We start from the raw sequence: 27,984 nt of genomic DNA, 5'->3' as shown, positions 1-27,984 counted from the left end.
CAAACTCAGTATTAGTAATTCCTTTGAAGTGTGTACATATTGAAAACACAAAAGTCCAACTCTCACTGCACACTCCTGTCCTCAATCAAAATACAGGCTTCATCTCGACATCCAGGCCTCACTGACTGAACCTATCTGCTTTATTTCAGCTGGTCTGCGATCAGTTTGTACACACCTGCACGGCAGCGGACCTAGTGGCGTGTCTGAGGAGGCAAATCTGACTCAGGATCTGCAGCACAGTGTGTCGTGTGTAAGTATTTTTCCCCACTTCATAACAGAAAAGAGGAAAGCAGGCCCGCCATTTCCCCTCCTCAGTGGTCTCTTTTTCAGTCCTAGCTTGTAAAGCCGACCGACGGTGGCGGCGGCGACATCGGCGGGAGGAGGCGGAGGAGAAGGAGGAGCGGCGGAGGCAGGCAGGCAGGCGGGCAGGCGAGCGGAGAGACGCAGGGATCTGGTGTGCCACATCGGGATGAGAGCGAGGCTGAGATCCGGGTCGAGTGAGTCAGCGAGTGGACCTTGCAATCACGGCATCCTTAAAAACTGACTGATTCTGGACGGAGCCGAGCGGCACAACAATACATAAACTACCGAACATTTTTTTTTATTGTTGTTGTCATTTTTCGCTTGTCTTTATTATTCCGCCCTCCCTCGGTCTGCGCCTGCCATAGCCTTAGTTCTGATTTTCATTTCCACCAAGCTGGGTGAAGCGGGGGGGGTCCGGTGAGGTAGCGGTGTAGGAGGAGGTGGAGGGTTTATTAATTTTTTGCTGTTGTTATTGTTTTCGTACGAGCTCATATCTGAAGGCAAACCCAGACGAGCCTCATATTTTGACAGCCTTTTGTTGCACTGACTGGAAGCGAAGATGTCGGGGCAGAGCATTACGGACAGGATAACTGCAGCCCAGCACAGTGTAACGGGATCCGCCGTGTCGAAAACAGTATGCAAGGCCACCACGCACGAAATAATGGGCCCGAAAAAGAAACATCTGGATTGTGAGTATCTTTAAACACCACACGGGTTTTGGGGTAAAACCACCACTGAATTTTCTTCCCAGTGGAAACTAAGCTAAGCTATATCGATAGCTGAGCTATTAGGCCTCAAAGCCTTTAGCACAGGCTACGTAGGCTAAGATGCTAGCGCTTGCTCATGACAGGGAGATTAGTTATATTGTTTAAACACTGACCACAGGCCTTCTTGAAATAGTTTTGAACGTAATTACGGAATCTTAAGATTGACAGCCTTTATTTATGCTTACAGTTAATTTAGCCTTTTCGTTTTCCATATAAGTTGCTGTAAACCTAGCTTTTTTTTCTTTTAGCTCCCACTACTTCCTATATTTACTCATAGCTTGAAATTATAGCCGTAATTCGCTTATGTGACTGCTGCTTCATACAGAAAATCCTTACAAAATATATCAGGAAGCTGTGGGCCCTTGCACAACATTTCCAGGAATGCTCTCATCTTTAGTGGAGTGAGTGAGTAATTTGATACCTGCTGATACACTGAGGTGACACTGAAGGAGCAAAAAAGAAAAATCACAGTTTGTGCCTGGAGTACCTTAAAGGACACGGACAGTACATGACACATCTATGACAAGAATACATATGCACCCTGACGCAGGCACAGGGGCTTAAACCCTCCTCTGACTTATGAGTACATCAGAGGGGTCACTGCTTGTGTGTACTTAAAGATGCAGCGGTAATATTTTTCTGCATTTTGATCCACAGAAATTAAAGCAATGAACATGGTTTTATGAAGGCCCTGTGTCTTCATAAGAGTTCAGTGTGTGTGTGTGGAGGGAGGGGGGATTGTATATTTATCTACCATGTTCAAGGCTGCTAACCCAGCACAGTGGTTTTTGGACTCAAGAAGCTAAAACTGTGGTGAGTATTTTGGGTTGATGGTAAAGCTGCAGGTTCCACACCTGTTGTTCTGCTCAGACGACTCCCCTGAGGTGACATGAGTGAAAGTTGGCAGAGTCATACACTGTTGGACTGATCCCAACAGAAGCCATAAATCCAGCGTGACTGAGATGCGTCTCAGCACACACAGGACAACCTGTATGTGTGTGCGTACATAATGCCACAAGGCCCTCTTATTGTATGTTGACACTTAAGAAAGGTCGGTTGTCTGGGTTGGCAGGCTTACTTATGTTTTCTCAATTTTTAATCTCCATTTTGACACAAATTTTCTGCATTTTGAGTAAGTTTAGGAGGATTACTTTCACTAGAGAGTTGAAAGTACTGTGAATGACTGGAGACACACCAGAACGATACATGTGGTGCTTTTTAAAAAGTGCGTTACGAGTAAAAGAAGCTACAGTTAGCTTAATATCTGTAAATTTTAATCTGTATAATCCTCAGAATTCTTTCAGATTCACATATTTCACAAAGTTTTAAAACACATGACTAATGACAGTAAAGGTGTGTGTGTGTGTGTGTGTGTGTGTGTGTGTGTGTGTGTGTGTGTGTGTGTGTGTGTGTGTGTGTGTGTGTGTGTGTGTGTGTAGTCGAGTGTTTCAGGCTCCAGATGCATGCAGAGGGAACATTATAGGGATCTGATCATTTATGCGGCCTATTGTAGAGACTGAAAACACATTTGAGAAGCTGTAGTCTGTAAATGTTTTATTTTTTTAGGTTGTCCTTAAATCTGGATATAGCAGACACCTTTTTTTAATGGAGGTTTTCAAGTGTAAGAAGAAAGTCGAAGTTCTCAAATGTCAAATATCATTCAGTTTAATGCAGATGTAATAGAAGTTTTTCTACAGTCCGCATCATTGTTAATGAAATCGGCACTTCTTTCATCAAAGGAAAAAGTAAACAGGACAACCAAATGTTCAGTTTTGTCAGTTTTCAATACTCTGATGCACTCGGCAGTATGTGCGTATGTGGAATGGAAGAAGAGCTCAAAGTGCACAGTAGTAAAAATCAAGTGTATGAATGTAGCTTGTAGTGTAGCTGAACTTTGAATCTATTAAAACTATACAGGTGCTTCATAAATAAAAGTCCAAAGTCTGATAGCCACCTCTTATGTGACACTGTCTGACTGGTAATCATAATCAGCTTTAAGTAGACATCATTAACATAGACTCATGGACTCATTAACAGTTTGATCCACAAAATGCCAGAAATTTTAAAAAAAAAAAAGAAAAGAAAAAAGGTGTCTCATAGTTTAAACCTCAACCTTTACTTTAAAGTCACATTTAAGTAAAGATGGGGAATTCAATAGCAGAGTGTGCAGAGGATCTGCAGAGTAGTTGATAATTAATTTTGTTATTCAGTTAATCAATAAATTCTGTTAGTTATTGCTATTAGTACCTGAGTGACTGCTTAGTTTGAGTAGTGGAGGTGAGGAACGAGTGACGCTGAGTCAATGGGCCAAAATGTAACTTTATTTTATGAAACATGTCAGATCAGTATTAAAAAGTTCACAATGATCAGTCAAAACATGGTGGAAGAATTTACACACATTTACATTTTTGTCATTGTTGTTTTTTTAAGTTATCACAATAAGTAACTAATTCATCATTTATATCCTGTCTTATAGCTCCTGTGGAAAGCCTCCTTTCTCTTAGTTGCTCTGTCCTCACTCTGATGCATTTTAGGACTAAAGGCATGTTTAAGATGACACACTAAGACTGATTTCTGGGTCACAGGCACAAATCAGTGTTATAAAAATACTCTTTTATATCATTGTGCTCGCATAGTCTCTCTCTCTCAATTTTTTTTCCAAGATAAAATAAACTAGCAGCAAATAATTATTCTCTATTATAAATATTCTTATAAATAAAGCCCTGTTTTTAACACGTTCTAGCTGATCCTGCATTGATTGTCGTTACATGGATTTAAACTGCATAATGAGGACTAAATGCGGATTTATTTTTAATGCACAGTTCAGTGGCATCACTCATTGTCATGACAGTTACATGAATACATTTGTGTCTTGTGAATTGATTCACTTAGAAATCGTTCATGTCAGCCACTGTGGACATTTAGCAGGCTGATTATAACATGACAGTGCTGTCAGTGCATCCTCCTCCCCCATCTTCTTCCTCCTCCTCCTGCCTCGTCTCCTCTCTGTCGTCGTTTTCTTCTCTGGGCAGTTCAGCCACCCATGCTAACTTCTCTGCTGCTGCTTCTGTGGAAGGTTATCCTGTCCTACTTAGAGTCCCCCGCCTTTTGAAAAGTCAAATATAGGACAGAAATGGAGGCCCAATTACCTCTTCAGTCTGATCGCTTCTGTGAATGGCAGGGTCATTAGCACTGATGTACTCGGCTGCTTCGAGTAGTATCATTCAACCAGCATATGGGTGCGGGGAGAGCATATGATCAGAGGAAGTGGGACAGAACATGTATGGTTAACATCTTATGCCCTGCACTTTATACTGGTCTGATAGAAGGGTGGTTTGCTGCCAGTAATAAGCTAGATTAGTTTCAGGTTTCTGCTGCAGTGATCCCTGATTGTACTCAAACAACAGTATGATGATTTAGTCATTATCATGCAGATTTTATGTGGAAAACCGCTTTTCTTAAATACCCTTATTTGGCCAATTTACCTCACTGCTCCAGAGGATTTTGGATAGAATAATAGCAGGACTTCAGGACTACAAGAACCTTTTGTTACTACCTGATCTGTAAGTTACTGGTGTGATTGTTTAATTAACTGCATAGACTTTATGTGAAGCAGAAAAAAGCTTGGCAGATGTTAGAGGAAACAGCACCAGAGCTGCCATTAATAATACAGAGATCAACAACGCAGTATAATTTTTTAGGTGCACGTATTGGACTTGGAGATTTGTGATCAAATATTCACCTATTTTATGTCCAACAATATGAAATTAAACTGTAAAATGACTAAACGAGATGGGAAATACTCAGATTTTAGAGCTGTTGGTCACATTTGTTTGGCAAATGATAATTCTGTTATCCACATATGTTGGACAGTTTCTTAACAGTTTATCATTTACAGTGTCCTAGCTGATTGTATTTTATAGTATTATCAATGGTGTTTTCTGTTAAGCTGATGGTGTTGTGTTAGATTAGAAAACATCAGTAACATAGTTGGTCTTTACAGCATTTTTAGATAATTTTGAACAGTCGTCCTTCACCATTTTCAGTTTTGTCTCGACTGATCGCCAGCACAAAACGTAGTAATGTGAATTAGCCTGTGTCGCAATTTTTGGGATTATTTGCCAGCGTTGGGGTTAACAGGTGAACAAGTTGAACTACTGTGAGCACAGTGACCTGCTTTGGAAAACATGGAAATTAGATGAACACCGGAGACCAGTTTTAAGTTTGCGCATCTGTTGTTAGTTTCTAATTTGTCACAGTAGACAGCGGCAGGTGTTGGTCTGTTTGCTGGTTCAACATAAGGCCTGTCTGACAAAAAAAATGATACACTGGGAATGGATTCCTGATGAACATTATTCAATGTTTGTTGGCATAATATGCATCTAAATCAGCGGACAAATGGGAGCTGTTGGGATCTCAGGCCACAGGTCAGAACAGTGGAGCTTCAGATAAGCCATAAAAAGCAGTAAAATGCCTCATTCAGACTGCAGTAGACAACACTGGACAGCCTCCAGTTATTAAAAACTGTAATTTAACTGTATGAAATCTCTTTTGTTTTAAGATTTGATTCATTGCACCAACGAGATGAACGTGAACATTCCCCAACTGGCTGACTCGCTGTTTGAGAGGACCACCAACACCAGCTGGGTGGTTGTGTTTAAATCCCTCATCACTACACACCACCTCATGGTCTACGGTAACGAGGTGAGACACTTGATCCCATTCCCATTACGATCCAAGCCAATGAACTGGTTCCACTTTAATGGCAGAATATTTGAGTGTCTGTTTCACCAATTAGTGATGTTGCCTTAACTGTTGTCACGCCTCCTGCAGCGTTTTGTCCAGTATTTGGCTTCAAGGAATACACTTTTCAACCTCAGTAACTTCTTGGACAAAAGTGGATTACAAGGTAACGTTTTTTGTTCTTATCGTGGAAGTTTCAACAAAATACGTAAATTGTGATAAATGCTTATTTGTCACCTCCTGTCTTGCGTTCCAGGCTATGACATGTCTACATTCATCAGGAGGTATAGTCGATACCTGAATGAGAAAGCAGTTTCATACAGACAGGTTGCCTTTGACTTCACAAAAGTTAAACGCGGGTGAGCACTGAAACCGATTTCCTATTCTACAATAAAAGCTGTAAACTTGCTTTCCCTTTAAATATGTTTAAAGAAAGAATGTTTACATCTGAAGCAAATAATAATGCTCATTGTGACTAAAGCTGGGTTGTTTTAATTCATCAAATAGTGAAATATAGTGATCAGTTACTCACGGCTCAGAGAGGTCTTTAAATACGTTGTCTAAACTGTCTAAATTGGCTCTTTTTTTGCATTTTTGACTGTTAAGCCGTCTCAGCAGAACTTGTATCAAATTAATAGTAATAACCCATTTTTTAAAAATTACATAGAGTCAAATAGCAAATGATAAATTAATCAGTTGATTCACAAAAGATTAATTGTTGAGCATTTTTATACTTCCACAGCAGAGTTAACAGACCTGTTGTAATTCGTCTGTAATTTGTTTTCCAAATAAAGTTTAGTATATACTTTTTGTTGTTGTAATGGAGGAACATGACACTCAGTTTGCTGGACAATAGAGCTTTGTGCTAAATGGTACTGCTTGTTCTGGCTTCTCCAGTATAAAGATTTCAATTTTAAATTTTTTAAAACAACTTTTTGAAGCTGTGTATGTTTAACCTCCTAGGACCTGGCGTCCACATATGTGGACATCACATTTTGGGTTATTTAGACCAAAAGCACGGTGGCAAGGTGGTTAGCACTGTTGCCGCACAGCAAGAAGGTCCTGAGTTCAATTCCAACATCAAGTCTTTCTGTGAGGAGTTTGCATGTTCTCCCCGTGTTCGCGTGGGTTTCCTCCGGGTACTCCGGCTTCCTCCCACCGTCCAAAGACATGCAGCTTGTGGGGATAGGTTAATCGGATAATCCAAATTACCACTAGGTGTGAATGTGCGCGTGAATGTGAGTGCGAATGGTTGTCTGTCCCTGTGTGTTAGCCCTGCGACAGACTGGCGACCTGTCCAAGGTGTACCCCGCCTCTCGCCCTATGACAGCTGGGATAGGCTCCAGCGCCCCTGAAAAGGATAAGCGGAAGCGAATGGATGGATGGATAGACCAAAATACTCAATTTTGCACTACAAGGGCCTGATATCCTCTTACGAGGACATTTTACTGCTACTGTTCTATCAAAATTTTAAACGAATATCCTCATATGTGGCGCTTATTTTTCTTAAAAACAAAAATAAGGTAAAAAAAAAAAAATTGGTAATTCTTTGTTTTTACATTCATATGCCCCAATATGCCCAAATATCAAAGAGAAATTAAAAATGCATGCCATGGAAGAGTTTGGGTCTTAGGAGGTTAACTGAAAATCTCTAGGCTTCAGATTGATCTCCCCTTCAGCTGTGACAAATTACAGCAACATTTTCCTGTTCTGTTTTGTTTTTGACATTTTAGAGCCTGCTGACAGATTTATCAGTAACTATTTGCAGCACTATCATCAGTGTAAACCCATAAGTCAGTCTGTTTTAATATCTGCACTGTTTGCTTCCCCATCTCTCCTCTCCTCGTTGCCCTCGCCTGCTCCGACTCTGCGTGTGTCCACACAGAGTGGACGGCGTAATGAGGACCATGAATACAGAGAAGCTGCTGAAGACTATCCCCATTATTCAGAACCAGATGGACGCCCTTCTCGATTTCAATGTGAGTTTAAGGTGAAGCCCCCCCCCCCCCCCCCCCCCCCCGTGGTTCTGCAGCTCGTGTAGTAAGAAGCTGCTCATCTGGAGTGTGCAGAGTGCACCGAGACTGCTGTATTTCCCTAATTCAGAAGCAGACTTTTTGTTTTTTGTGTGGCAACAAATCGCTGTGCAGAAGCTTTAAAGATAAATGTCTCGGCTGATTGCTTTCCCTCAGGTCAATGCCAACGAGCTGACTAATGGAGTCATCAATGCAGCCTTCATGCTGCTCTTCAAAGACTCCATCCGGCTCTTTGCTGCTTATAATGAAGGCATTATCAACCTGCTTGGTAAGACCTTTGCGGACTCACCTTGTCTTTGTAAATCCTGTGCTGTTGTTGGCCATTACAAGTAAATACAATGTTTTTTTTTCTTTTTTTTTATATATAACCAAACAGAGAAATACTTTGACATGAAGAAGACTCAGTGCAAAGAAGGTCTGGACATCTACAAGAAGTTCCTCACTCGAATGACCCGGATATCAGAATTCCTGAAAGTAGCAGAGGTAAATTAGACGACATTTATCTCCACAAATGCTCCTGCTGTCGTGAGTGCAGGGAAGCAAACACAACTCGCTCTTTCTTTCTAACAGCAGGTGGGAATCGATCGAGGAGACATTCCAGACCTTTCACAGGTAAGCGTCAGAAAACCTGAGGTTTCCACTCTTATTAGGAAGACTTTTCTTTTCTTTCTGTTACTGCCAGCTCTAACTGCTTTTTTTTTCTTTTTTTGATTCAGCATTGTCCTTGATAGACTAGAATATAGTATACTCGGCTCACATTTTATTTACAATTAGGCACTTTGCATGATTTCCTTCTTGGGCGCATGTCTGCCAGAGGAGGCGGTCCTCTTTTCCAGTTCCCTATCCTCTTTCTTCCTCTTCTGAATCTCCTTCTTTTCTTCTTGCCCCCAGTACCTTCTTCTAATTCTTCTGACAGTAAATAAAGGTGTGGAGTCCTCACACTATAGTTGAAGCCTGCATAGTGGCAGATGTTTCATAATTTACAGTAAACTGTGCACACTGTTGTGCTCGTCTGGGGGACCAGTTTTACATAAATAATTTACCCCCGAAAAACTGCAGCTAAGAAGCCTTTCCTCTCACTGTCACCACCTTTATATTCTGTATTTTCCCCTTATCTTTCCACTTTAGTTCACAGTTTGTGTAAGTACTATCATTCCACTCTTCTTCTTCTATGTCCGTGACTTGCCTCAGTGTTGTCTTTTTGCATGCCTCTGCTCTGACTCTGTCTCCTACATCGTGGTGAAAAACAGTTGAAGGAAAAAACACTCGCCGTGGTAAAATTCTGTTCACTTTTGGTCATGTTATTGAGGTGTAAGCAAGCATAGCTCATCTCCTGTAAAATGGCTGCCCCGTTGTGCTTAGACACCGCCACTTCAACAACGGCCGGGTTGCTGAAAGTGTTGTGGTGCTGTACGTCATCCCACACAGATGTTACTCTCATCCAAAGTAGCTCTTTGGCTGGAATGTAGTTATCGATCAGTGGTGGGTAACTAATAGCCCAAAGCTACCAAAAACGTGCAGATCAAAGACATAAATTGGCTGTCTACACCTGAGTTTTCATGGTGTGGTGTTTTGTACTCCATCTTGGTTGCTCACCACTGTCTTTTATGGTCTTCATGTCTATGTAGACTACATTTTCTGTCTCAGGAAGTCACTGACTCTATGTTCTCTGTCACGACAGGCTCCTAGTAGCCTTCTCGAAGCTCTAGAGCAACACTTGGCCTCTTTAGAGGGCAAAAAGGTCAAAGATTCCACTGCAGCCAGCAGGTATATAAATCCTCTTATATTTGCCTTGGATCACAGCAACTACCTCAACATTTATATTAGATCAGTCATACTGACTTATCTGTGCTGCACTGCATCTGGTGTGAATTTGTTTCCCTGCAGGGCCAGCACTCTGTCCAATGCTGTGTCATCACTGGCCAGCACAGGGATGTCTTTCACTAAAGTCGATGAGCGAGAGAAGCAGGCGGCTCTCGAGGAGGAACAGGCTCGACTCAAAGCTCTCAAGGTTAATGCATTTTTGAAACGAAAAATGAAACATTATTTCACGTGGCATGCATTAAATCTCCCCAGCGTTGGCTTTTTTTTTTTTTTTTTTTTTGACTGGACTTCATTACTCATCAGGAACAAAGGCTTAAAGAGCTCTCCAAGAGGCCTTCATTTGCCACGACTGATACATCACCAATCTCCACCACTGGGGGCACTATCAGCACAGCACCAGCCATTGATCTCTTCTCTACACCCAGCTGCTCCAATGGGTACTGCTTAGATCTATATTTTGTACTTGAAAAGAAAGCGCTTCAGTAACTAATTTATAACATATAAAATTGTGAGTAATTAGGACATGTAGGGAACCTTTGCCAGCATTGTCGTTGCAGAAGAAGGTATCAAACAGTCACGATGAGATGCTCATGCTAGTAATGACATGAGAGGATGTACATGTGAGATAGCTGAAGCAGTTTATTAATCAGCTGAAAAGTATTTTGTTGGTTTTCTTGATTTTGGGTTTGAGACTGGTGATCATTCAAAAAATTACATGATCTCACCGTGTGCCCAGGGAAAGGATAACGGGTACGTTTCACCCTTCATAATGCTTCCTCTTCTACAGCTGCAGTCTGTAACCCAGAGGTGTAGTCAGTTTATTATCACATTGGCGCTAGAAGCAGCCATTAGAAAATGAGTACACTGTTGTCATAAAGGGACAGACATGGTCAACAATAATATTCAGGTAGGCGGTGGCATCTAAGTGACACTCCGTTAGTGCAAATAGGCACAAAGTGTGCCAAGAAAATGTCCCCACACCATTACATCTCCACCACCTGACTTAACCAAGGCAGGATGAATGCATGCTTTCATGTTTACACTTAATTCTGACCTCACCATCTGAATGTTACAACAGAAATCAAGACTTCCTGAACAACAAATGTTTTTCAGTCTTCTGAAACATGCAAATTTTAGCCTCAGTTTCCTGTTCTTAGCTTAAGAACAGCGTCAATTGCACTTGGTGTGGTCTTCTACTACCTGTAGCCCATCTGTGCACAGAGATGCTCTTCTGCATACTGTAGTTGTAGTGAGTGGTTATTCAGGTTACTGCTGCCTTCTTCCTCTGACCTCTAACATCAACGAGGCATTTTTGCCCCAGGAACTGCCGCTCATTGAAATATTGTAATGCTCGATTTGAACTTCAGCAGGTTGTTTTGACCTTGTCTACGTGCCTCAATGAATTGAATTGCTGCCATGAAATTGACTGATTATATACTTGCGTTAATGAGCAACTGAGCAGGTGTACCCAATAAAGTAGCAAGTGAGTGTATTTACACTGAAAAGCTTAAGGGAGAGACTTCTGGTTGGAAAACACATGCTTCTATATTAAAATAATATACTAATGGTGGTTGGTGGTATAAGATGATGTATTTCTGGATCAGGGAGCCACATGACAAAGTAAAAGTTTTATTAAAGTGATTTTGCTCAATGTGTACATTTAAATATGACAAGAGCTATGAAAGCATAATATTTGATTTAGAAACAAAAAAGATTAACCCTTCTGAGGTCAACAGCTACTTCGAGTCGTTTGAACAAATAGCCACGGCCTTGCACTGGCCACGGGATTCGTGGGCCATTTTGCTCCAATGTAAGCTGGCGGGTAAGGCTCAAGAAGTTTGTTCCTCGTTGTCAGCTGAGGACAGCTTGGACTATGACAAGTTGAAAAGTGCTATCCTGCTGGCTTATGGGCTGGTCCCAGAAGCCTATAGGCAGTGTTTCCGTGGGTTGAGAAGAGGTCAGGGTCAGTCCTATCTTGATTTCGCCAGGGAAAAAGGTGTTCTTTTCGATCGGTGGTGTGCGGCCTGCAAAGCCACTGACCTGGCTTCGATCCGGGAACTAATGCTCATAGAGGAATTTAAGAACTGCATTGCTGAGCGCATCGCGGTATATATTAATGAACAGGTTTCCTCGCTACAGCAGGCTGCGACGCTGGCTGATGAGTTCGCGCTCGTCCATAAAACCAGTGTCAGTAGGTATGACCGGCGCGATGCCCCAGTGAAGGTTAGTGATGTGCCAGCTACACAGTACCGAAAGGGTGAGGTACTTGTGTCCCATTCCAGTGTGAAACGAAAGTGTTTTTTTTGTTTAAAGTCTGGCCATTTAATAGCAAATTGTGGAGCCTACAAACAGAAACAGTCAGTCTTGAGAGTTAGGAGTGTGCCAGCTAACAAAGCCGATACAGGCGTGGTTTCAAGAGCCAAAACAAAGCTCTGTTTCTTCTGCCACAAACCTGGCCACCTGGTTGCTCACTGTTTGAAAGCAAACTCAAAGCAAAATCGATCTGCTTTCAAAAGAGTGAACTGTGGTTCACAAACCGACAAAGTTGCCAGTCCTAGGCAACAGTTGGAGCATAATTGCTCAGTGGTGTCATTTGGTCACTGTCAGAGATCAACTAATTGTAATCTGCCACCTGATGACGGTCTCTCGGGTCCAGCTGACCTACAGTGTGATAGATTGTGTGTGACACAACCATTTCAACCTGCACCTCTGGCTAACCAGCATGCCTTTTGCCATGACCTAGCGAAGAAGCGTCAGAGAAGTGTTGCTGTAAGGCCTTCTAGCTGCCTGATGGGTTCTCCATATGTGATGGCTCAAAAAACATTTGGCTGTCATTTGGGACACTATGTTGAGGGACTTGAGCCAACCCCGTGCAGTGTTTTCAACCCATCAAAAAGGTCTTGGCAGATTCGGCAGGGTATGCCTAACCGTTATTATGGTGGATGGTAGGTGATATGTTTAAAAGCTGGGTAGGACGTTCTATGACAAACCACTGGTTTGTATTTATGGGAGGGGGTGTTACGGCCCTAGCTGGGCCTCCTGATACTGCCCTTGTGTGGGCGTGGTGTTTTTCTCCGCCTCCTCCTCTTTTGCTCCACCCCCCGTCTCTCTCTTGCTCTTCTCTCTCCCCAGGACACAGCTGCTGCTCATTGGACTCATTTACCACCTGGGCCCAGTCAGCAATCACCTCTCGGAGGTCATATAAGCTGGGGATGAGCTGTGAACAGGGTGGGGTGTTCTCTGGTGTCTCTGCGTTGTGTGTGGTTAGCCTGCTCAAAGTGTGGAGTTGTGGAAACAGCATAGCTGCTTTGCGTGAGTAGTGTGGGCTTGTGGGCCTTGGCAGCAGTAAAGCCAGCTGCTGTTAGTGACAGGGTGAGCTTGTGGGCCCCTGGAAGTACCTCCTCGTGGTGTGGAGTTTGTTTGGTTGTTGTGTTCTTTGTTGTTGCAACCCTTTTTCTCTTTTTCCAAGTGTTATTGGTAAAACGGCGTTGCCGGCTCTTTATGTTAAGATGATCTATAATAAAGACTATTTTATTTACTGAAAACACTGGTCTGTTTTCCTTTCATTCTGTTCTGGACTCATTTGTTACTGGTCCCCTCACTCACATGCCTAGACCCTTTCGGGGGGAACGTAACAAAGTGGGGGCTCGTCCGGGATATGAATGGAAGGAACAACAATTGAGTTTTAGTGAGTTGTTTGCCGGTGGCTTGTTTAGTTGTATGGTATCTGCTGCGCTCTCTCTCCAGTTAGCAAAGGGGAGTGTCTAGCTGAGCGTAAGCTCCTCCTTCAGGCACTCATTTTTTATTTTTCCTTTATTATTTTCGGAGTAATCCCGGGTGGGGATTAGTTCCCTGTCGGGGGTAGGCTTGTCGGTGCTTTGTGCACTTGACGCTTAGCCTTTAAAGTTGCCTCGAGCCTGGTACACTCCAGAAGCTAACTAGGCTAAGATTTTAGTAGGCAGGTCTGGGGAGAGGGTTGGCGGTATTTTTATTTATTGGTTAACCTGTGGCCACGCTTTTCCCGCCTGTTTCTCATTTGTGTATTGGAGGTGGTGCTTCTTTGTTGTTATTGTTAGCCTCAGGTAGTTTTTGTTTTAGAGTCAATGGCTACCTTTGATATTGCAGTGTTTAAGGGTGAGCGTCGTGCAGCGTCTCAGCCCGTTCTGCAGGCGCCAGCTCAAGCTGTAGGTCCATTGGTGTCGACACCTGTTGATCAGGGGCTGCCTGAGGACAAACCCATGACAGTGCTTCGCTTCGAACCCCTCTCCATTGAATCAAGTGAAGGCTCGAGGCTGGATGCTAAACTCCGTGTCCGTCTGGCTCGTCTCCAGCTGGAGAAGGAGCAGCGTGAGAGAGAGTTCCAGCTGAAAAGGGAGCTAGAGCTTAGGCGTTTGGACGCGGAACTGGCTAGGGCTAGGGAGGTTGAGCTGATGAAGGTGGAGGTGGAGGCAGAGACAGCTGTGAGGTTGCGACAGCTGGAACTCCGGCAGGTTTCCCTTCCTCCGACTGCCTCCATTCGTCAGGCAGACACCCCGTTTGACGTAGGGAAAAACAGTCGTCTGGTTCCGATGTTCCGTGACACTGAGGTCAACAGCTACTTCGAGTCGTTTGAACAAATAGCCACGGCCTTGCACTGGCCACGGGATTCGTGGGCCATTTTGCTCCAATGTAAGCTGGCGGGTAAGGCTCAAGAAGTTTGTTCCTCGTTGTCAGCTGAGGACAGCTTGGACTATGACAAGTTGAAAAGTGCTATCCTGCTGGCTTATGGGCTGGTCCCAGAAGCCTATAGGCAGTGTTTCCGTGGGTTGAGAAGAGGTCAGGGTCAGTCCTATCTTGATTTCGCCAGGGAAAAAGGTGTTCTTTTCGATCGGTGGTGTGCGGCCTGCAAAGCCACTGACCTGGCTTCGATCCGGGAACTAATGCTCATAGAGGAATTTAAGAACTGCATTGCTGAGCGCATCGCGGTATATATTAATGAACAGGTTTCCTCGCTACAGCAGGCTGCGACGCTGGCTGATGAGTTCGCGCTCGTCCATAAAACCAGTGTCAGTAGGTATGACCGGCGCGATGCCCCAGTGAAGGTTAGTGATGTGCCAGCTACACAGTACCGAAAGGGTGAGGTACTTGTGTCCCATTCCAGTGTGAAACGAAAGTGTTTTTTTTGTTTAAAGTCTGGCCATTTAATAGCAAATTGTGGAGCCTACAAACAGAAACAGTCAGTCTTGAGAGTTAGGAGTGTGCCAGCTAACAAAGCCGATACAGGCGTGGTTTCAAGAGCCAAAACAAAGCTCTGTTTCTTCTGCCACAAACCTGGCCACCTGGTTGCTCACTGTTTGAAAGCAAACTCAAAGCAAAATCGATCTGCTTTCAAAAGAGTGAACTGTGGTTCACAAACCGACAAAGTTGCCAGTCCTAGGCAACAGTTGGAGCATAATTGCTCAGTGGTGTCATTTGGTCACTGTCAGAGATCAACTAATTGTAATCTGCCACCTGATGACGGTCTCTCGGGTCCAGCTGACCTACAGTGTGATAGATTGTGTGTGACACAACCATTTCAACCTGCACCTCTGGCTAACCAGCATGCCTTTTGCCATGACCTAGCGAAGAAGCGTCAGAGAAGTGTTGCTGTAAGGCCTTCTAGCTGCCTGATGGGTTCTCCATATGTGATGGCTCAAAAAACATTTGGCTGTCATTTGGGACACTATGTTGAGGGACTTGAGCCAACCCCGTGCAGTGTTTTCAACCCATCAAAAAGGTCTTGGCAGATTCGGCAGGGTATGCCTAACCGTTATTATGGTGGATGGTAGGTGATATGTTTAAAAGCTGGGTAGGACGTTCTATGACAAACCACTGGTTTGTATTTATGGGAGGGGGTGTTACGGCCCTAGCTGGGCCTCCTGATACTGCCCTTGTGTGGGCGTGGTGTTTTTCTCCGCCTCCTCCTCTTTTGCTCCACCCCCCGTCTCTCTCTTGCTCTTCTCTCTCCCCAGGACACAGCTGCTGCTCATTGGACTCATTTACCACCTGGGCCCAGTCAGCAATCACCTCTCGGAGGTCATATAAGCTGGGGATGAGCTGTGAACAGGGTGGGGTGTTCTCTGGTGTCTCTGCGTTGTGTGTGGTTAGCCTGCTCAAAGTGTGGAGTTGTGGAAACAGCATAGCTGCTTTGCGTGAGTAGTGTGGGCTTGTGGGCCTTGGCAGCAGTAAAGCCAGCTGCTGTTAGTGACAGGGTGAGCTTGTGGGCCCCTGGAAGTACCTCCTCGTGGTGTGGAGTTTGTTTGGTTGTTGTGTTCTTTGTTGTTGCAACCCTTTTTCTCTTTTTCCAAGTGTTATTGGTAAAACGGCGTTGCCGGCTCTTTATGTTAAGATGATCTATAATAAAGACTATTTTATTTACTGAAAACACTGGTCTGTTTTCCTTTCATTCTGTTCTGGACTCATTTGTTACTGGTCCCCTCACTCACATGCCTAGACCCTTTCGGGGGGAACGTAACACCTTCCCCACTAGAGCAGCCTTTTCGGCCATTAACTCCAAATGGTTATCTGTCAGAAGAGACCAGGATAAACACTATAATCAAGCAGTTTCCGGGGCTGTATTATGGATTTGTTTACCAGGCTTTTTTCTTCTGTCCACAGTGCAGTGAAGATGGAGAGCGACCTTTTTGACCTGCAGCCTACTTTCCAGCCCTCCATGCAATCAGGCACCACAGGGCTTCCAGCAGCGACAGCATGGGCAGGTGAACTGTCGCCTCTCCCATCACGTTCCAACCAACATCTGCTTCTGGACTTTATTTGTTCTGCATGCTTTCCTCTTGTTGTTGTCTGACTCTGAATCCCACATCTTCCTCTGCTCTTCACTTTCTTCTGTCTTTTGCTTTTCTGTCTCTCTCTCTCTTTCTTCTGCCCGCATAGATCCTTTCACGTCTACTGAAGCTGGAGATGATTCCATGCCAAACCTTAACCCTTTCCTCTCAAAACTCGTTGTCGATGCCACTCACTTACCTGTCGTGTCTTCAGACGGTGTTAGCTTTTCCTCTAGGACATCTGGTCATGAAGTGTTTGGTGGTAACAAATCATTTTGTTTCTCAGAAGTCTTGTCGTGCTTGTTCATTTCTGTGTAGCTTCTTATAAGCATGATTAGCCTGCATGTTTTCCCTCTGCTGGTTTAGTTTGAATGTTGATTACCTGTCTGCTTATACACATCTCAGTTCTCTCTTCCTGTCTTCCTGTTCTAAGCTCAAGCTCAAATTACGTTAGCTTCTTAGCCTCTTTGTGCCTCTCATGTACCAAACAGGGTCCTCCATGTCCTGCTATGGAGGTAGTTTGGGCTCTTTTAATGAAGTTTGGTGTTACATTGTAGTGCAAAGATGCCTTAGAGCTTTAAGTGGAAATATGTTCTTCTTTTACCAACACTATTTTTGATTCTCCAGATCGTTACAATCCCTTTATTGACACAAACTCATCCGTTTCAACCAATTACAAACGCACAGTGCGGATAGAGCACTCCATCTCAGGTACTATGATGGCTCCCCATCACAGCCTATGTTTCCTGGCAAACATAGGATCCTATGCAAATCCCCCTCCCTCCCCCAAAGAGCCATTATTTTGTCATCCATGGTAGAAATATAGGCAGAAACTTGTGTTAAAGGAAAGGTCTGACATTTTGGGAAAATATTTTAACAAATGGTAATATTTGTTAAATTAGGGTTAGGTTTGGTTAGGTTGCTGGGTTGGATCAGTGACTGTGACAGCGTTGCTCTGGAGCTGTTCCTTAGTGATTTGGGGCCATTTTGACCTGGTAGCATCACACTGTTGCTGCAAATTTATTGAAGCACATCCATGATGCAACTCTCTTGTTCCACCACATCTTAAGTATATTGTGTTGGGTTGGTCTGGTGACTATGGAGGTCATTTGAATACACTTAACTCATTAACCAACTTAACTATTCAAGAAACAAGTTTGAGATCATTTGAGCTATAACCCATTATGCTAGTGGAAGCGGCAATCAGAAGTCAGGTACACTGTGATTGTAAAGGGGTGGATGTAGTCAGCAGCAGGTGATGAAATGATGCTCAGTTGGTGTTAAGGGGCCTGAAGTGTGCCAGGAAAAATCCTCTACACAATTGCATCACTACTACCAGCCTGAACTGTTGATACAAGGCAGAATGGATCCATCCTTTCATGTTTATGCTCAATTCTGACCATACCAACTGAATATTGGTATGGTCAGGTATGGCCAGGCAACATTTTTCCAGTCTTGTTCAGTTTTTGTGAAGCTGTGCAAACTGTAGATTTGTGTTCTTAGCTGGCAGGAGTGGCACCTGATGTGCTCTGTAAACCCTAGAGATAGTGTGGGAAAATTGCAACAGATCAGCAGTTTGTGAAATGCTCAGACTAGCCTGTCGGCACTAACAACCATGTCACGTTCAAAGTCACTTGAGTTTATGTCAAAATGTAGACAGTTTGAACTCTTTTAGTCAGTGTGTCACTCAGAAATAATACTACTGTAAATCCCCTCAGACTGCAGCGTGAGCCAACCAAAACTCTGGTACTTCTTTACAGTATCACAGTTTTGTTGATACTCTCTGCCTGGTTAAAGGACTAGGATTTAGTCAAAAGCCTTGTGTAATGTTATTTTGAGCTTTGAGACTTTTTCCTTAAATATTTAAAAGCCATTTCTTTTATGTGGGTTTTCAAAACATGCAGAAACTATTGGTCTTTTCAATCAGTGTAAAAAAAATAAATAATAATAATTCACTGGTTCATGCTTCTCATCAGCAGCAAAACAGTTTGACATTAAGCAAGCTATTTAGCAAAGTCTGACCAAGCTAGCTGCCATGTGACCTTTTGTGAATGCTCACAGCTGCATTACTTGCTTGACAGGAACAACTGCCAATCAAAATATAATGTTCCTCCAGCTGATCCGATCTACCACCAGCCATTTTCTTTAGGTGTCCACCTATTTTCAGTTTTCATGTTAAGCTAAGTGTAACATATGCTAGTCTGATCAATTAGTATTAATCTCCAAAATGTCAAACTATTCCTTTAATGCTTGCCTTTGGGTTGCTGCGGTACATATCCACCTCAAATTTTGCTTAAGAGTTTAATAACTTTTGTACATGTTAGCTCTCGTCTTTCTTTATGTAATATTGCTGTCACTTCCTCCATGTCTCTCGGCCTGGCCTTGAAATACTTTCTTTCTTCCTGTCTTTCTTTTCTTTGTGTTCTTCTTGCTTCCTGTGGCGTGTCAGACTCCTTCTGTGGTCCAGTGTCCATTGCCCAGCACCTCCCACATCAGGCTCCCTTCCCCACTGAGCCCTCTTCTGTAGCAGGTCTATTCAGAGGTAGAGTACTGAAGGCATCTCTCTGCCTCATTCATCAGTAGATCAATGCTTTTTTTCCCCATCCTGTAGAGGAAGCTGTGTTATTCTGCTCTGTGTTCAAATGTCTAGAATTTCTGTAGTTAGAAGTGCTGGTGCAGAAACCTTGGGTCCAGGCCGTGGTCAGTTTTTAGAGTATTTCTCATCTTGTAACTGTGTAACTACAGCACTCTTCTCTTTCATCTCTCTGAAGGATACTCAACACCACAGGCCCCTCCACAGCCATCAGCGGGGGGACTGCAAGTGGACTTTGAGTCAGTTTTTGGAGCCAAAGCCACAGGCAGCAGTAGCCTCAATTCTGATGGTAAGGATTTCACATTCAAGTGAACTGGCAATACCAGTGCCATAGCTTTTTGTCTCTTTGTAAGGCAGACAGTGCTTAATTATAGTTTGCAGATGATGGATCAAAAACAGTCCTTGACTTAGCTGAAGAAAGTTTTTTTTTTTTTCCTCACGAAAAGGGGGAGGAAATATCTGAAAGATAGTGGACCACATTAATGTTTTGTTTTTTCTACCATTTATTTTAGCTGTAGTTGCTTGAAGAAAAACAGAGAAATCTTGCTATTTAGAACTGCACTAAGTCATGTTATTTGCTTTAGATAGCTGTGTCTGGTCCTGACGTCAGGACGTCAGGTGTTTCAGCTCCTCCCTTGAGCTGAAACACCTGCAGCTCTCAGCCCCATCTTGCAAGTCGCCAATGCAGGAACATACTGTTGTTTTTCTTCTGGGTTATTTTTACCCCACACTGTCTGTGTGTCTGCAAGCAGCCAAAAAACTGCATATAGTGAAGAAACTGACAGATGATAGACCTCAAATCAGAGTTAGGCTAAGAAAAATTTTCACTCGTAGTAAATTGGTGGGTATAATTGATTTTAAGAAGTGTTTTAAACACTGATGACTTACTGAATGTGCAGAATTTCAATGATGAAATAACAAATTCAATCTCTTCAAATCATCTGTTTGAACAGAGAATGAAAACAGTTTCCAGAAAACCCTGAAAGGATTAGAGAGTGATTATCAATGCACTCTAAACAAAAATGGCACCTTTGTTTTATAAGAAGGAATAAACCACATAACATACAGACCATTATATCCTTTTCATTTATATATTCAGTCCGAAACAGGCACACACCTCTAGCACTTATTGGTGTTTTTTTCTTTTTGAATCGCTCAAGAAGAAAAAACCCACTATTTCACACGTTGTTAGTGGTTACTTTAATTTCTTTAAAGCAGATGCTGCTAACATAATATGTTTTGCTTGGGGGAGAAAACTGCAGAACTCGTAATCGGCATTGTAAACTGTTTTGGTTCGCCCTTTTCTGCCCTCATAGCGCTGTTTTTGGCCCAAACAAGCAACTGTTTTCTTTTCTTTCTTTTTTAAAATCTCTAAATGTCACTTGAAGCTATCTGGCAACACCAAACTGCAGAGAAACATCATATTAATTAGCTACTAGCTGGTGCCATACCGCTGGCAGCTGACGCCAAGGTGTGCATGGAAAAGAGGATAAAGGGACCCTGATCACGGCTGCTGGATACTTGTTAGTTCTGGTATAATACAAGTGTTGCAGGAACTTTAATGATTTCAGATGTTGTCAGCTGTGGCCATATCTTTTTTTTCAGGAATAGGTAGAAGCCAAAAACTGAGCTAAAGGGCTGAAAACAAAAATCCAAATGAATAAAAGTGTCTTTTTTTTTTTTTTTTTAATAACACTGGAGGTACGTTAGTCGCATTTGTAGTAATTTTATATTTACTAGATTAACGAAAAAGGTAATACTGTGTCAGCTGGCACAGAAGGATTAAAATTCATGAAAAATAGAATTTATAATAAGAAAATAAGCCCCAGTTCTAAGTGTTTGTTACGGACGGTCTTTGTCATTATTACATTGTGACGAATATCTTTTCTTTTCTGAGCCAGTCCTCTGTTCTGTCTTGTCAGATATTACTGGGGGTATCCTGAAACCGACTCTTGCCGGCTCTAACCAGCCGTCCAATCAGCAGCCAGAGAAGTTGGTGTCAGATGACCTTGACTCCTCCCTGGCCAACCTTGTGGGCAGTGAGTGTGATGCTTTGCTTTTAGCTGCTCTAATTAAAGCACGTGTTCATTAAAGGGGGGGGAAACATTTGCAGGCTAACAGCTGCTCGTTGTATTTCCTTTTTCAGACCTCGGCATTGGAAATGGCACGATGAAGAAGTAAGTGATGCTTCGTCGCTCTGTGTGTGTGCGTGTGTGTGTATGCGCACGTGCGCTTCAGCGGCTCTGTGCTCTCGGGCCACTTAAGGGCTGGCGCTAACATTGGCTGTGTTAATCCGCAGTGACATCCACTGGAGCCAGCCAGGGGAGAAGAGGATGACCGGCGGCACCAACTGGCAGCCCAAGGCGGCGCCAACTACGACCTGGAACCCTGTCTCCATGGTGACACAAACAAACTTTTCACTGCAGATTTTTTGCTCTTATTCTGCTGTCAAATAGAGAGCTGACATGAAACCAGAACATCTGGGTTCTCTTACATAAACTCAAAATCTGTTACTAATTACATCCATAGCTATAAACAGAACCTTGGAACAGGTACTGGTGCTTTAAACAGTCTATAACTGTCTGTAGTCAGATACACACATATATATATATATTTGGACAAAGGCACAGTTTTGGTAATTTGGTTCTGCACAACAGCTTAATGGGTTTGAAGTAAAGTGATGAGGCTGTGATTGAAGGGCAAGTCCTCAGCTTTTAATCACGGTTTTAACGAATTAAGTCCATTTTTAATAGGTTCAGAGTAATTGGACAAATTAACATAAAGATATGGGCATTATTTGAAATACTTTGATGCTAAATCAAGCAAAATGCTGAGTTTCCTCCCTTGAGATGCATCGTCAGGTCTTTACCACAGCCACATTAATACAATACTTGTGTTAAGCTCCTTGAATTAAAGCTGAAAGTCTGCACTTCAATCAAATGTTGATTGCTTTATTTCAAACCCATTGTTGAGGTGAATCAAAATTACAGCAGTGTAAAGCTATGTTGTTCAGGATTCTTTTAATGAACGTTTCGCACAATCAGTGGAGCTTAACAAGCCCTGGAGGGCTTTAGATGGCAGACATTAGTGCTGGAAAACAAAGAGTTGCTGCACGTTATTGTCGTGGGAGTAGAGGTTTTTATCTGCTCATAAAGTAACCATCGTTTAATTTTGTCAAAGCCTCAAAGGTTTCCATTTGTTGCGCTCCATATTTTGCAATATGAAAAGTAAAGAATCAGCGTGCACTGACAAGGAGGAGGTAATTAAAAAGGAGCTAGACCAGCTGTTGAGTCGCGACCTTTGTACCCCTGTCACCGTGGCTGTCACATTTAATGTTGTTGCCTTGCCTTGTCTTACCTGACCTGTTTGTGTCTCCTCAGCCTCCGTCGATCATGGCCTTCCCTGCCACCACACCCACAGGCATGATGGGATATGGCATGGTAAGTACGTGTAAAGCTTCTGTAAAACTCATTTCGTTTGAAGTGTGAAAGAAAAATAAGCTGGATATCCATTCAGGAAGTTGTCAAATCAGCTTGTTAGATAAATATTTCCCGTGCTCTTTATCACTTGGAGAATTAATTAAATGCACTTAAAGTGGGTCAAGTGACTCATTGTTTGCTGATGTAAGTATTCTCAAGGCTGATAAGTAAAGTGAGAGGTGAGTTCTCAGTAGTTTTTATTTAATTCAGTCTATAAATATTAATATTCAGTTTTCATCAGCAGATAGATCTGAGAGATTCAGGATGATGTGATTGTGTTGTTTGTGCTCACTACTGACCCCTCTGAAATTGATGTTTAACTTGCTGCAGCCTCCACAAATGGGCTCTATGGGGATGATGAATCCGCCTACCATGATGTACTCCCAGCCGGTCATGAGGCCACCCAACCCCTTTAGCTCTGTGTCTAGTGCTCAGGTGGGTGCACGTTAGTTTGCTCCGGGTTGATGCACAGTAAAGTTTGCACAGTTATCAGGTTGAGTAAACTGGTGTATCCATTGTGCTGTGATGTGCACCATGATTAGTCACTGTAAGTTTTGTTGTCAGTGTGATATTGCTGAGGATGATGACAGTTTTAACAAATGAACCCTTCACTCTGTAGAGCTGAATGGGACAAAAACTGTGAATCATCTCCCTTGTTTTGACTCCCTGTTCCAAAAAAAAAGCCTTTTTTCTTTTTTTTTTAATTAACCCTTCTCTCATACATCACAGCTTCTCCAGACTAATCTCATCCCTCCTTCAGTCTCTGTACTGACTCTGACTTCTCCTCTGGTCCTCCTACCTCCTGTATTTCTCCCTGAAATAGCCCTCTGCAGCCTCTAGTCCTTCCAGCCAGAGTCCTCTCCGAGCCCCTGGACAGGACCCGTTTGCACACCTCTCTCTCAAGGATTTCTTGTAGAGCATCTCTTTAGGTACATCATGCTCTTTGCTTGTGGATGCACCTGCATGCTTTGCATGTCCAGTTATCCATTTGTTTAATTTGTATTCAGTATAAATCCATCTGATTAGATGTATTGCTTTTTACTAATGTTAACGTGGTGTTGCTCAGATTGCTTGCCTTATTGACAGATTTAGCCATACTCATTCTAACCCCTAGTTCATCCACTATCACCACATGTTGCTCAAACCTGTTTTCTCTGAACTGTGTAGACATTGGTGAACTAACAGCATGTTTGCTAAGCTCTGACCTAACATATATATATACTAATGATAAATGTCTCATTTTGCTATCAGAAACCTACGTAAGCAGTAGCTGCTAATGAAGCTAATGTTATATCCATGTATTAGAGAAATTAAATTAATCATCATGATCCAAATAGAGTGTTTTATTTTATGTGAGAAACAAACATTGTGTTTGAAATGATGGCGTTAGCAGATAGCGTAATAGAAATTAACAACTATGTGGGATTTAGCCACTAATCTGAATTTCACAGTTGTCAGACTAATTTCCATCAAGTTTCTATTATTGTAGTGTAACCACACTAATTAATGGTGGACCTAATTCTGTTAACTACTGTAGCTTAAATTAGGAGAAGTTCAACGCTGCTAACAATTTCTGTACCTTTTTTTGTTTGTTTTTGTACTCTGGAAGTCTAAAAACAACAAGTCCTGCCCTTAAGAAACACTTCGGCATAAATTTGAATGCTCTTTGTATTCATGGTGCTGTCGTTGGCGAATGTGCTCATGAACAGGCTGGTTCATGGTTAACAGTGTTAAGACTCCTAGATATGAAGATTTTGGGTTAATTTAAGGTCCCAGTCACATAGGCCTAGAGACTAATCAGTAACAACCTGGATAAAGAAATATTCATCCCCCGACCATTTGGCAAGTGGTTGTTGTTAGTTGCAAGATGAAACTGGTTGCCAATCTCCTTTCGATTGCTTTGGTTACTTGCAGTTTGGATGAAAGATGCTGCTCTTGGATTCAACAGTAAGGCAAAAGTTGTGAATGGTCTGTTTCCAGTTTGTCACATTTCCCAGTTTGACTTCCACTGGGTGAGCAGTTGACAGCTCAGGATCTACCATCCAAACTACAGATGACCATGGCAATCTGTCAGTGATCGATGCAAGGAGGGGTTTTTTGGAGCAGCACCCTCTTTTCAACAGATTTCACCTAGCAAACTTCAGCAACCACTTGGGTTTTCCCAAGCAGCCAGTCATCAACTGGTCTTAAGGGCCTATGCGACTGGACCTAAGAGAGAATGCTCCTCTCTTACTTGTTATCACTGCCAGGATATATCAGTGTAAGGTTTTGACTGTTAACAGTTGCTGGACTGGATTATGTCTGCAGGCATTTTAGTGAGTTTCTAACATTGTGCATGACCTTTTCTTGCAGATGCAGTTCATGTAATTTGAAGGAAGTGACTCTTGGAAGATGAAAGCACCCAAGCAGCAAAACTTTGTCCTCGTTGCAGTCTTCAGAGAAACATTCACACAATGGTGCAGCGACTGTCAGAAACCATGCTAACAATGTCCAGATGACGTTTGGCGATAGCTCACACCCATTATTCTATAACTTGTCCGAGACGTCGAGTGATGCTGCTGTCTAACCCACCCACCCCTTAAGAGGACTCCTTATCCGTTTTACAGTGTAATCTGTAAAGATAGTTTTGGGTGCTGAGAAACTTAAATGTTGATGTATTTGGACATGCTGTGGTTGGATATAAAGGGTTGATGTTCAGAGGGGAGGGAGTGGAAGGGAAAGTAGAGCAGTCCTTCCCTTTCTTGATCCAGTCATCAGTCATCTATTCCCTACGGTTATTTAACTGTCACTAAGTAGTGATGCTAATGACGTTTACACCTGTTTAGTTTTTGTCTTTTTTACCGTGTTTACAGTAGACATTCCTTGTGTGTTGTTTGTATTTATTTATGATTATTGGTTTAAGATTGGGGGGAAAAAAATAATAATAATGTAAAAACTACAGAACACGTGGGAGTGCTTCAGCATTAAACAAGGATCTCAGACTATCATTAAGAGATAGAGTTAAAAAAAAATAGCTATTATATAAATGACACCTATTAAGCGGAATGATAGAGCACTAAATATTCTTTTTGTGTTAAGAAAATTTTCTACTAGGTGAAGGACTTCACAGTCCCCGTTGTAATTAAAGAGCAGGGGTTAGAGTACAAGTCAGTTAACAGTATATAGTTGATTCTGTGCCTAGGGTTTTACTTTGCAATGGATCAGTTTTTCTGACTAGTTGGAAAAAACCAAACAAAAAAACAAAAAAATAACACTTCATCCACGAATCTGAGGCGTCGCACTGGGTGGTGGGCTCCATTTGCTTTAAGCTTGGCATGCCATTGACTCACTGACTGTAATCAAGGCTGCCTTTACTCTGAATGTGAACGAGTTGTCTTCATGTTGCACACATCTTTCCACACTGCAGTTCCTCAGTGAGAGGGGGCGGGGGTGGGAGGGCGGATGGCGTGTCCAGTGGAGGGGAAAGAGTCGCAGATTAGTTGTAAATTAATTGTATAAAAGATCCCGAGGGCAGGGTGGCAGAGGAGACGCACTGTTGATCGGTGCTCTGTGTATATAAAACCTGACTGTTCTTTGAACGCAAACGTTGAAAGATGTATGAAATATGAAAGCAATTCAATCAAATTTGACTCTACCTAAGTTTGATTCAGGATATTCTCTGCGTTTGTCTCCGCAGATGTTTTCTTTATGTAATTAGAACGTGTAGCAGACAATGACTGAAGTCTTTTCTTTTCTTTTTCAAATAAAGAGCAGCTTCCACAAACTCTTGTTTATGTTTTGCTAGTTAATAGTTGAAGCGGTTTACCTGATAGCACTGGATTATAGCACGTTTTCACACAACAGGCTGTCACTAAATTACGTGCTGAATCTTGTGTGGGCGCAGTGTGTTCCAAGAAGTTTTTCGGCTTTAGTGAGTGAAAATCAGGTATTTTAATTGGCTCTAATTAGCAAAAACACATGTTAGCGCTTTATGGTTGTATCACTGGCCTTTCATCCAATATGCTCACATCTGGCTCCAAAAAAATCAATCAATCTTTCATATACAGTCTATACTTAAATCATAGTAACATACTAATAGAAACAAATTTACTCTCCAGTTTGACTGTCTTTCAACCCTTAAGTCTAATTGGAAGATATTAAAAGAATTTGTAGCTTTTGACATTAAATTTTTATGTTGATCACACCTTGCAGGGTTGGGAGATTATTTTTCCAGGGGGCTGCATGCACTAGGAATGGTGTGGAGGACCACATGGATAAACTAAACTCAGTTCTGCTCAGTATAAATTTGAATCTCTGTGAACTCATTGGTGTGGCTTTGGGGAAAATGAATTGCCCACCCGTGCTGTAGTAGGATTGGGATGCTACATCACTATTTGTGGGATATCCTGATCTCAACTGGGAGGCCAATCTGAGTCTGCTGAATATGGTTTCTTGTAGGATTAAGGGTTAAACACTGCAGATTAACATCTGTCCTGTGAACCGTCATGTCCCTAGTAGTTATCATTAATTCCTAAAGTCTATTTTAGTAGGTTTATAAAAAGATGCACACTTCTAAAGGTTTTGTGAAGAAGAGAATTTAACATTGAGACTATAATGGGTTTTTTATTCCAGGTTGTAAACACGCTCATTAGAAGTCTGTGGACATCAACTTGCTTCTGAAGCCAGTCAACAAATGGCCATTCAGTAAATTGCTGCTTGGGATGAGGGAGAGGGCTTGATGAGTTAAACACAAGGCCATCAAACAGGAAAGCTGAGTAGTGATCCTACGTGAGGCTGTTTTTTAGACCACATGTATACACCCTCAGCTGCTCTGATGGAAGGCACTTAAAACAGAGGGGAGAGTGTTTCCTTTATGGGTTTCTGTCTACTTTATCTTTAAGATCAGAGACTCACCTGAAGGATCTTATCCAGCAGATGACATCCTGCTTTAGTAGACAACATAGTCACATGGTTACTAACCAGTTGCCAAAGATTTTTAAGGTCTTTGGTTCAGGACAGTTGTTTTGTTTTTTGCTGTAGGGGTCACAAGACGGTTAAATGATAAAGGGAAAAATATTCCGTAGACTAAGGTTTAATTTGCTGACTAGAGAAGTCAGAGTCTAAAATGTATTAGACCTAAATAAAATCAGCACAATTCATGAGCTATTCAAATATAAAACCTATAACAGGATTTTTGTGCAGCTTATGTCACAGTTCACTTTCCAACCGTTTTTATTTGTGCTCTTCCTAAGCTGAAAACATGAAACCAGGAAGGACTCAGGTGTTGAAACTGTGGCTGTGCCCTGAAACCACATCAGGGTCACCGTGGGAATATTTATGGTCTGCTTACTCCAAATAATTTCACAGCATTCAGAGTGCAGGCGGAAGGGAAAACAGTGCCTTGCTGTAAGCTTGTATTTGAGGTTTGGGCTGTCCTAGAGCCTCGCCTGCCCGTGAGGA

The 27,984-nt window shown here is 42.4% G+C and overlaps 1 protein-coding gene across 12 annotated transcripts; it reads left to right on the top strand.

Annotated features, from left to right (window-relative positions):
• Positions 1-26,308, top strand: picalmb (phosphatidylinositol binding clathrin assembly protein b). Of its 12 annotated transcripts, none has more exons than XR_013901400.1 (24): positions 103-250; positions 331-992; positions 5,632-5,774; positions 5,904-5,979; positions 6,070-6,172; positions 7,699-7,792; positions 8,003-8,114; positions 8,223-8,329; positions 8,417-8,458; positions 9,528-9,613; positions 9,734-9,857; positions 9,974-10,107; positions 16,307-16,407; positions 16,583-16,735; positions 17,101-17,184; positions 18,923-19,015; positions 19,245-19,355; positions 20,989-21,105; positions 21,213-21,243; positions 21,366-21,465; positions 22,447-22,506; positions 22,876-22,980; positions 23,275-23,474; positions 24,898-26,308. XR_013901400.1 is itself a non-coding variant. In XM_080288880.1 (24 exons), the coding sequence occupies exons 2-23, from the start codon at positions 863-865 to the stop codon at positions 23,459-23,461; spliced, it is 2,199 nt and encodes a 732-aa protein (XP_080145006.1). In that variant the 5' UTR covers positions 106-250; positions 331-862; the 3' UTR covers positions 23,462-23,474; positions 24,898-26,308. The 12 variants fall into 12 exon arrangements, 6 of the variants coding, with proteins under 6 accessions (XP_080145011.1, XP_026047655.1, XP_080145006.1 ...); XM_080288880.1 differs by having other exon boundaries at positions 106-250; positions 23,369-23,474; XR_013901401.1 differs by lacking the exon at positions 17,101-17,184 and having other exon boundaries at positions 104-250.
• The last annotated feature ends 1,676 nt before the right edge of the window (positions 26,309-27,984 follow it).

Source organism: Astatotilapia calliptera, chromosome 14, assembly GCF_964374335.1.
Source record: "Astatotilapia calliptera chromosome 14, fAstCal68.1, whole genome shotgun sequence".
In the NCBI taxonomy this organism is placed as follows: domain Eukaryota; kingdom Metazoa; phylum Chordata; class Actinopteri; order Cichliformes; family Cichlidae; genus Astatotilapia; species Astatotilapia calliptera.
This window is presented reverse-complemented; position numbering and strand designations above follow the sequence as displayed.